Source organism: Sinocyclocheilus grahami, unplaced genomic scaffold (genome assembly GCF_001515645.1).
Source record: "Sinocyclocheilus grahami isolate Dianchi unplaced genomic scaffold, SAMN03320097.WGS_v1.1 scaffold114.1, whole genome shotgun sequence".
Taxonomy (NCBI): Eukaryota; Metazoa; Chordata; class Actinopteri; order Cypriniformes; family Cyprinidae; genus Sinocyclocheilus; species Sinocyclocheilus grahami.
In genome coordinates this window covers 1,072,213-1,082,450 of record NW_015505293.1, presented here as the reverse complement: position 1 = coordinate 1,082,450, position 10,238 = coordinate 1,072,213, and the positions used below count along the sequence as shown (strand labels likewise).

General features: G+C 37.7%; 1 protein-coding gene across 1 annotated transcript in view; it reads right to left on the bottom strand.

Moving 5' to 3' along the window:
- Positions 1-4,403: 4,403 nt before the first annotated feature.
- Positions 4,404-10,238, bottom strand: part of efna5a (ephrin-A5a) — a 52,848-nt gene continuing 47,013 nt past the window's right edge. Inside the window, exons 3-5 of the mRNA XM_016277631.1 lie at positions 7,432-7,497; positions 7,205-7,279; positions 4,404-7,109 (exon numbers count right to left, since the gene is read on the bottom strand). Of these exons, the coding sequence (XP_016133117.1) occupies positions 6,985-7,109; positions 7,205-7,279; positions 7,432-7,497 (266 nt within the window). The 3' untranslated portion in view covers positions 4,404-6,984. The remainder of the gene's footprint in view (positions 7,110-7,204; positions 7,280-7,431; positions 7,498-10,238) is intronic.

The window sequence follows — 10,238 nt, the reverse complement described above, 5'->3', positions numbered from 1 at the left end:
CCAGCATGCATCTGCTCACAGGACCTCCCATGGCAGCTCTCTCTTGAGAGCAGTTTGACATCTCCCTCACCCAGGGGCGTAGCCATCATTTCAGAAGTGAGGGGGACAGAATAGCATTACAATATAACATTTCTGTAATCTATATAACCTACCAGTCAACAGTTTTTGAACAGTAAGATTTTTAATGTTTTATAAAGAAGTCTCTTCTGCTCGCTAAGCCTGCATTTATTTGATTCAAAATACAGCAAAAGCAGTAATGTTGTGAAATATTTTTACTATTTAAAATAACTATATGAATATATTTTAAAATGATTGCTGTGATCAAAGCTGAATTTTCAGCATCATTACTCCAGTCTTCAGTGTCACATCATTATAATATGCTGATTTGCTGCTCAAGAATACATTTTTAATTATTATTATTATTATTATTATCAATATTTAAAACAGTTGAGTAAATGTTTTCAGGATTCTTTGATGAATAGAAGGATCCAAAGATCAGCATTTATGTGAAATAAAAAGCTTTTGTAACATTATACACTATACCATTCAAAAGCTAGGAGTCAGTATAATTTTTATTTTTTGGAGAAGAAATTATAGAAATTAACACTTTTATTTAGCAAGGATGCTTTAAATTGATCAAAAGTGATGATAAAGACATTTATAATGTTACAAAAGATTTCTATTTCAGATAAATGCGGTTCTTCTGAACTTTCTATTCATCAAAGAAACCTGAAAAAATGCTACTCAGCTGTTTTCAACATCATAATAATAATAAATGTTTTTTGAGCAGCAAATCAGAATGATTTCTGAAGGATCGTGTGATTGGAGTAATGATGCTAAAAATTTAGCTTTGAAATCACAATAAATTACATTTTAAAATATATATAAATAGAAAATAGTTATTTTAAATAGCCTAGTAAAAATATTTCAAAATATTACTGTTTTGCTGTACTTTGGATCAAATAAATGCAGGCTTGGTGAACAGAAGAGATTTCTTTAACTTTAATTGTTCTCTAATTTCTAGCTTTTAATTGACTTAGAAATCAGATTCACTGCTGGACAATAACCAATAATAATGATTTGATTATATACTACAAACACTTTTTTTTATCACATAAGGCAGAATAGTTTCTATACTGTAATAAATGCTATGTCAATTAGCACTGCATTGTTCATATACTTAATTTATTACCTGGAGATGACTTGACAAACACAAATTTGCCCGCACGAAAAAGTGAGGGGCTACTATGGGTAATCTGGGGTAATCTACGCCCCTGCCCTCACCCCTGAACACACACGCTCAGACGCTCTCCTTCCTGTCCCGCATATGACACTGTCCTGTTTATCAGCTTTAATTTCACTCTGTTGTCTCTGCTTACTGCTGTAATTGAGCTGTCCTGTCGCTGAACCGGCCCAGTGGGATCTGTATGTAATCAGCCAGGTGCTCCCAAGGGCCTCTCACTGTCTGTGACAACTGCTACAGATGCCTGCAGCGCTCTCCTGCTCACCTGTTCCACATGCCGCATTCATGCATTTGTTTTAATTGTTAATTAGGACTTGTAATTGTTTATTAGGACATTTTCCTTAGCAAGAACATTTAGTATGGTGGACTCAATGACTGATGAAGAACACTGTCATATCACATGGGTAAAAGCATCTGCTAAATAAACATGTCAATGTAGGCTACCTTAGTTTATATTTAACCTCATTATGTAAAATTTCAGGTAATGTTAACAAGAGTCATGTCTCAAACTATTTTCCATGTCTGTGCTCAAAACTTGCCTTGCTACCCCAATTCCCGGTCTGTTAATGAATAAACAGACAGTGTCAGCGTTATGTATGTTAAAGTAGGCTACCTATTAGTTACTAGCCTTGTCCAAATACCCACACTTGCTGTCTTGGCCACTTGATAGCGCGTGCACGCGACAGGAAGCAAGTGTGCAAGTCTGTCCCATGTCTTCAAAATGCCAAAGCGCAGTGCCCTTAATGGATACTAAATCCACACTATCTCGAATACCGCTCCAGAGTGCTATTCAAGGCTAAGTGTCTCCCATCATGCATCATGTTCTGGAAATAAATCGTGAGACTTTTTGCCGAGATCTCGTGAGAGGTCACGGAAACCTTTCCAATGTAATAACTAGATATTACAAATAATTTGGTAGAAAAACAGTGTTTTTACTTTTATTGGTGCAAAGATGAGTTGTGGTTATATTTATTTTGTACAACATTTGCAACTGCTTTTTATCATTTAATTAGAAGCACCACAAATTAAAATTATGTTATAGGGACTACTGGACATACATTTAGATGTTGATTTTAAAATGCTTTATATTAAATTAAAATAAAGCTGTGTAAACACTTGCATTTTTACAACACTATAAGTGTGTCCCATCAGGTAATGAAAAGTTCGACACACACTTGTGGTCTTCATCCTCACTTGAAGACTTCGGCCAAATACAGGAAATACGTCATTTAAGTAATCAAGTGGTCAAGTGCAAAGACTGCAAGTGTGGGTATTTGGACAAAGCCACTATTAGACGCATTCCGCGTGCAAACAATGGTGTCATTTGATCATTTCCGGTACTTCGTGCAGAGTTCCGCTCTCGACGCTTCAATCCCATTGGCCGAATGTGTAGAAAGGGGTGGAGCTTATGTGTATTTTTGAGGGAGTGTGAAAAAATAGTTAGGTTAAACGTTATGTAACGTTAAAAGCGCAAAGCCAAAGTTTTCATAGCATGCCAAGCTGAAGTATAAACACCGCTTCAAGAAATTGATGCTCTAACATGAGCTTTACATATAACCAATGAAATTATTTAAATGCAGTCAGAAGTTGCTTAAAATACATTTCAAAAGGGGGCATTTTATAAACAAATGTGCTCTATTCAGCTTCTCTATCTGACATTTTATTCTACAAACAAAAACTAAACCTTGCTGGATTCAGATGTGTCTTTTGCTTTTCTTTCTCCGTGAAATACCTGTAATGGTATAATTTCTCAGGTCTTCTGTCTCTTCTGTTTTCCATGCAGGCTGTTTGTCTCATGGTCAAGGAGGCTTGGCTTTGCATTAATACAATTTGAAAGTATACTGTCACTCCCTGGGTCTTATTTTCTGCGTGATCTCTGGCCTTGGAAATATCACATTGCCCCAGGCTTTCCCTGTATGAAAGGAGAAATGAATCCTCTCAGCTGTAGTGCAGTTATTTTTAGAAAGCTGAATGGGGTTGCAAATAAAGCCAGACACTGTTTCATTTTAGAATTAAAGTAAGCTGGCCACTAAAATATTTTGTTTCCATAAATTCCTTACACTGAGATTTTACATTTTCACACACTGATCTCTTTCCTCAGAGGATAATACTTAATATGACCTAAAGAACATGGGTCAAGTGTGCAAATACAACATGCAGGATCTTAACTAGCTTCAATACATTATCCAGCCTCATTTCGCTTAGAGAAAATCAGTTAGTTGAGCAGAGTTCAGAGGTAAATCTTTTCTTTACAGTTCCTTAGTAACCAAGAACCTATTTGCATATAATTGTAAAAGGATGAATAAACACTTTTGTTTTTTTGTTTTAAACCAATCCTTCACTTTAAAGGCCAACAAGTGGGCACATTGCGCTTTGAAGGCCAATGCATTTTCCAGCATGCGTTGGTTCTCTGGATAGTTTGCTTTTTTATCACAAACAATAACCATAACTAAGCATATAAATGATGACAATAATTACATGTAATAATAATAATAATCTATTTTATGTCTCACCACTCAAGGTGAAAAGCAGGAAATTGCTGAAATGCATAGTGTGGAATAGATTTCAGTTGTTCTTTTTTTTACAGCATTCTGTCTGGCTTGTTCCAAAGTTCAGGGGGCAGAAATAGAACAAGGCACAAGATATTTAGAGGCAAAACAGTGAGAACATTAGACACCGTTCAACACCATGTCACCAAGGAATCCCCCTCAAGCCTATTTTTGTTTAAACTGGCCAATGCCCAAGAGCGTGCACTCGTTCATTAATATTCATTGACTCCTGAGTGTAATAATAATGATGGGCAAATGTTACCGTTTCTATCCCTCACTCATAGAACAATCAGTTATCAGAAATCCCTGTATGCCTTGGTATAATTCTCTGTGTAATAAGGTGCTGTGATAAAAACTGTGCAGGTTTCTTAAGGCTCAGCTAAATCATTCAACACTGCTGAAATTTGCTGCAGAAGAATATTTGCACACTGATCATTGGAAAGCTAAGAACATTTTATTTTAATTGTATTATCACCTGAAACACTTCAGAATAAATACCATCAGCCCTTGTATCGTAACCTATTGGATAATACTGATATCTTAAATCAGAATACATAAAAAAAGACATGGGAAGATGTTTCTTACAACAATGACAAATTTATTTAATCATTTATTTGAGCTGCTCCAGCAAGTGTATTTACAAACAATGGCATTTGAAGATATAAAAACGTGTCATATCATAATGCAAGTCAGCTCTGTACCGTCAGAGACGTCACAGCAAATGTCTAATATTTAGGCAACACAGCCAAGAAGCTAAGGGAAATGATGGTTTAGATATCATGGTCTTCACAGCTGTATGAAGAAGCAGGTGTGGAAAGAATTAAGAAATTATGTCTAACACTGAAGAAACATTCTCTGGGACAAAGCCGATGAGAGAATACAGGAACACAACTGCCTTGTGGTGAAAAACCCATGTTCAACAAGACCTCGTTCCTTAAAACCTCAAGTTTTGCATATGGACAAAAACAGATCCTGCAGTCATTTTACAAAAATGTTTCCTGAATTTAAACCTACTGAAAATGGCCTTCTAGGTTTGTTCTCATGACAATAAATGGACGACAGCATTTATTTTCTTGGTGCAACAACAGAACATTGCAGATTTTAAAATATTCCACAAGAGATTTAAAAAAAAATGTAGATGGGTTTTTAAGCATATGATACAGCAGTGTTTTTAAGGATTGGCCAGCACAAATTCCTAACTGTCTTTATGGATACTGAACCATTAAATATTACTCAAAATTAAAACAAGTACATTTGAAAAGTATTCTGCTTGCAAATGCATTTACTTCCAGAAAACATATTAACAAATGTATTTGATATTATTACTTTCAGACTGGATTATTTCTTAGCTCCTCATTTATCTCCTATTTCTTTTGTACCAGTGGTTCCAAATCACTATATGATATGCTAAACAACGTACGGATACATAGCATCCATGTGCTCTTGTGTTATCATTTTAAAAGAACCATAGTAGCTAGCCAAACATAACCACATAAAGTCAAAAGCTACCTTTATGTTGCATACCAAACTGTCGATAAGTAGATGCAAATGAAAAACATGAAAACCATTCAAGAAAGGAAAACCAGGACCAGGGGAAAAATATTTACCCTGTTTTGTGTCTGTAAAGGCCATTATTGATCCCAGCAGGAGATCTCATCTTTCTCCATCTCTGGCCAAGTTCACCAGAGTAACGCTAGCCCACGGCTAAACTGGACACCGCGCTCCTCCCGTGCTGCTGTCGATTTTTTAATTCCAGAAATAACCCACATGAGGCCTCGCAGTATGTGGTCTGCGTGCCAGGCACTTTGGACAACATCAAAGAGCCTATTAAATCACGTTAGTGTGTCAGCTGCCACCAGGGTGGAAGCAGCGATCCGCTACTGTTTCAGTAGATCCCAGATGAGCGTTTAATGTGCACGGCTCCGTGTTAAAAAAGTAAATAAATACAAACGGCATGGTTGAAATGCACTTTGACAAAAGAAAATCCATGTGAGGATTCGTTTTGAGGAAAATAATTTCATTACTTTCACTTCATGCTTAGAAAAAAGAGTTTTTACATAACTAACAATTCAATTGGCAAAGTATGAGCTCATTTTGTTGACCGAATTAAATTGTTAATGCTGTTCATTTTGATTACTCTTGGGTAAAAAGACAGGAAGCATTTACAAAATGAATGCAAAACCATTTCCTCCCTCCTATCCATGATAATGGACCCCTTTAAGGAGCGACGTGACCCCTGACGGACATGATATGGAAAAGTACTACTGTTTTTTTCCCCCGATATCATTTCAAGGATTGACTTGCTAAAATATTAACCCATTATCATAAGTTATGCGGTTGTTATTCGTCTAAATCAAGGTAAGTTGACTGCAGCTAGGCATTTGTGTTCCTTTCTCCTGAATCCTGGCTGATGACTAGTACAACAAAGTGTCAAGAGCACTAAGACTGAACAATAAATAAGAAAAGGATGATTCACCAAACAAATTAGTATATTCACTCAAACGATCGATCGGTGATGCTCCGTACTCCTAACAACACATCGATTTTGGCAGCTATACTTGAGCATTTTACTTCAAGAACACCACATCTGCGTTTCAGTCCCATGTACACCTGTACACAATGTACAAAACGAGTGCTTATCTTTTTCCTTTATCTACAAAAACACTTCAAAAATTGTCACCGTTCACCTGAGCACCTGAGTCCACGCGGACTACTCCGGTTGAGATATTAAAAAGCTCCCTGCTCTCCCTCTTTACAAGGGGTGCTATCAGGCAACAATTTGCCTTGATCTCTAGTAGAGTCAGCAGTTGAGTCCATAGTGACGACGTTTTCCCACAATGCTCATGGAGAGATCCCTCAGATAGTCCTCTTGCTCTGTTATAAGACTTCTCTTTTCTGGACGGCAACACTGAAAGCGATCTTTGTCATTTGAAAAAGAGTCATTTTCTTGCTCTGCCCCCAATTACAAGTCCCTCTCCAACGTCACATAGGGGCACCGAAAGGACACAGACCTAGTGGGTTTTTTTGTGTTTTTTTTTTCCGTGGGTGGGGCTTTTGTTCATTGAAAACCTTCCAGTTATATCGCCACGTTTTCCTGTGCGAGAAACTACTTTTTAGCGGCGAGAAAGATCTCAATGTTTCTTAAAAGTGCTCGATCACGAGTCCTCCTGTGTATTTCAGGGATGTGGGATGCTATAAGGAGGAGAGGGAAGCCAAAAGAACCAGCGCTGAGGCTAACAAGGGCCCTAAAGTTTGAATGCTTCCGGCGCCGTTGACATCACCTCGGGATGGTTCGGCAGATTCGTGACTTGTTCCATCTAAATGGAGGAAGAAACAGAAGATTAAAATAGGTCTGTAATACCTGAGTGTGCAAAAACATTTTGACCTTACTGATTTGGCATACAATACGAACCATTATTATTTTCTATAGAGTTGATGCTTCCATCATCGACTTTGACAACGCGGTCATGACTTTTCTCGCAGTTGTCTGTGGGAGAAACATAAAACAGGGTGTTGTCAGGGTCGTGACATCATCTTTAACTCATTGAACTATTCCAGCAGTGATAAACGCTGCAATTGCGACCACGTTTTGTCAGAAGCCACGGCCAGGATCTCTCCTGAGGGGCTTGTAAAACTTACTTGAAGGTCTGACGAAAACTTTCAGCCTTAAGCAGCTCCGTCTCCCATTTTCACTGACTGTAGAGGCTGTGGAAACATTTTAGATGGTCAATATTAGGCTCAATCGATCCATGCTGCACACTGTTTAATAAATCAAAGTCATTTTTTAGTTTTAGATATATAACAAGGCTCAACAATTTTTTTTTTTTACTTGTCCGGTCATCATAGACCATATCGCCAGTGACTGTGAACTACTGAACCTTACACTGACTCTTCCAGTCAAACCTCATGAGTTCAGGGTTCTGGGTTTGTTGAGAAAATATATGGGTCAGTGAACATAAGTGGCTGTGATAAAGAAAAGTAAAGGGCTTTGAAATGCATATGGCAAGTTCTCAGAAGTTTATGTTGGTATCAAATTATATAATTTTCAATAAAAAAATTCAGTGTAATGACACTAAAAAAGTAGTAACATTTCCTTACATCTTATTTTAATTAATATTTCATTTTTTAAAAACATATTTGTTTAATAAAATGTTTATTAAATAAAATGTGTGTATATACAGTATATATATACAGTATATATATATATATTCATACAGCGGGTAAAATAAGTATTGAACACATCACCATTTTTCTCAGTAAATATATTTCTAAAGGTGCTGTTGACATTAAATTTTCACCAGATGTCGGTATCAACCCAAGTAATCCATACACACAAAGAAAACAATACAAATAAGTTCAGAAATTTAGTTTTGTATAATAAAATGGAATGACCCAGTGAAAAAGAATTGAACACGCTTACTGAAATGCATTTAATACTTCGTACAAAAGCCTTTATTGGTAATGACAGCTTGAAGACGCCTCCTGTATGGAGAAACTAGTCGAATGCATTGCTCAGGTGTGATTTTGGCCCATTTTTCCACACAAACAGCCTTCAAATCTTGAAGGTTCCATGGGCTTCTTCTATGAACTCTAATCTTTAGTTCTTTCCATAGATTTTCTTTTGGATTCAAGTCAGGTGATTGGCTGGGCCATTCTAGCAGCTTTACTTTCTTTCTCGGAAACCAAATGAGAGTTTCCTTGGCTGTGTGTTTGGGATCATTGTCTCGCTGGAATGTCCACCCTCATTTCATCTTCATCATCCTGGTAGATGGCAGCAGATTTTTTAATCAAGAATGTCTCGGTACATTTTTCCATTCACTTGATTGGCTCTATGACTCTCTCCCCTCTCCACCTGTAGCTGGTGTGTGGTGAGTACACTGGCGCCGTTGTACTGTAGCTGCCGTCGCATCATCCAAGTGGATGCTGCACACTGGTGGGGGATGAGGAGAGATCCCCCCACATGATTGTAAAGCACTTTGGGTGTACAGCAATACACAATAAAGCGCTATATATATGCATTTATTCATCCTTCCTTCAATTATATGAATTTTGCCAATGCTACACCATGATGTTTTGGGGTGATGTGCAGTGCCATTTGACCTCCAAACATGGTGTGTATTATGCATCCAAAGAGTTTAATTTTGGTCTCATCTGACCAGACTATATTCTCCCAGTATTTCACAGGCTTGTCTAAATGTTGTGCAGCAAACTTTAAGCGAGCTTCAACATGCTTCTTCTTCAGCAATAGAGCCTTGCGTGGTGAGCGTGCATACAGGCCACGGCGGTTGAGTGCATTACTTATTGTTTTCTTTGAAACAATTGTACATGCTAATTCCAAGTCTTTTTGAAGCTCAAAAAGTGATCCTTGGCTCTTGGACAACTCTTCTGATAATTCTTTTCACTCCTCTGTCAGAAATCTTGCGAGGAGCACCTGGTCGTGGCCGGTTTATGGTGAAATTATGTTTTTTCCAGTTCCGGATTATGTCCCCTAGAGTGCTCACTGGAACATTCAGAAGTATAGAAATCCTTCTGTAACCAATGCCAGCAGTATATTTTGCAACAATAAGGTTGTGAAGGACTTGAGAGAGCTCTTTGCTTTTACCCATCATGAAATGTTTCTTGTGTGACACGTTGGTCATGAGACACCTTTTTATAGGCCATCAGTTGGGACTAGGGGTTGCACCGACTAGTCGACTTCAATGCTCTGCCATGACGCTTTAAGCTTGTCGTCGACTAGTCGCTGGTCCAATAGAGGCCGCAACAGGATAAGAAATCTTTGAAGGACTTCCACATTTACGCTCCGTTTCCAAACAGTTCAAATGACAAATAAATGCATACTTTGAAAGCGCTCCACAAGACGTGTGGTTATATTACTGAATGCTCGAAATTGAACGGAATGCACGTTTTAAACAGCTTATTGTACAGGTAAATTAATCGCCATTCTAATCTAATGCGCTGCTGCACTGTAACACACACACATAGGCTACAGACAGTAACGCGTACATCGCACGCACATAATCATTCAGTGCGGAAATATATTGTCAACACTGTTCTGTGATTTCTCAATAAAATAGCTTAGAAACTGAAAAGTTCAAGCATATTTTTCTTAATAACTAAATTCCACAGCTTCACTACTAGTAGGGAGACGCTGCCAGGTATAATTAATTCACACATGCAATCGCTCTCACTAATGCATTCATATGAATGTATGAATGTAAGTGCTTCTTTATCTGTATCTAATTTAGAATTTGCAGAAATCTGTGAGAAATGTAACCACCCAAACTGATAAACTGATAAATGTTATAGGAGCAACAGCCATGTGGGCAGCGCTGTGTCATATGCCATAGCTGTGCACACGGTGTTTGTCACAGCTCCAGACTTATTTGTTCATTAACGACTTCGACTCAACTTTTATTACATAAAAGTCGACTTCAAAAAATCAGAAG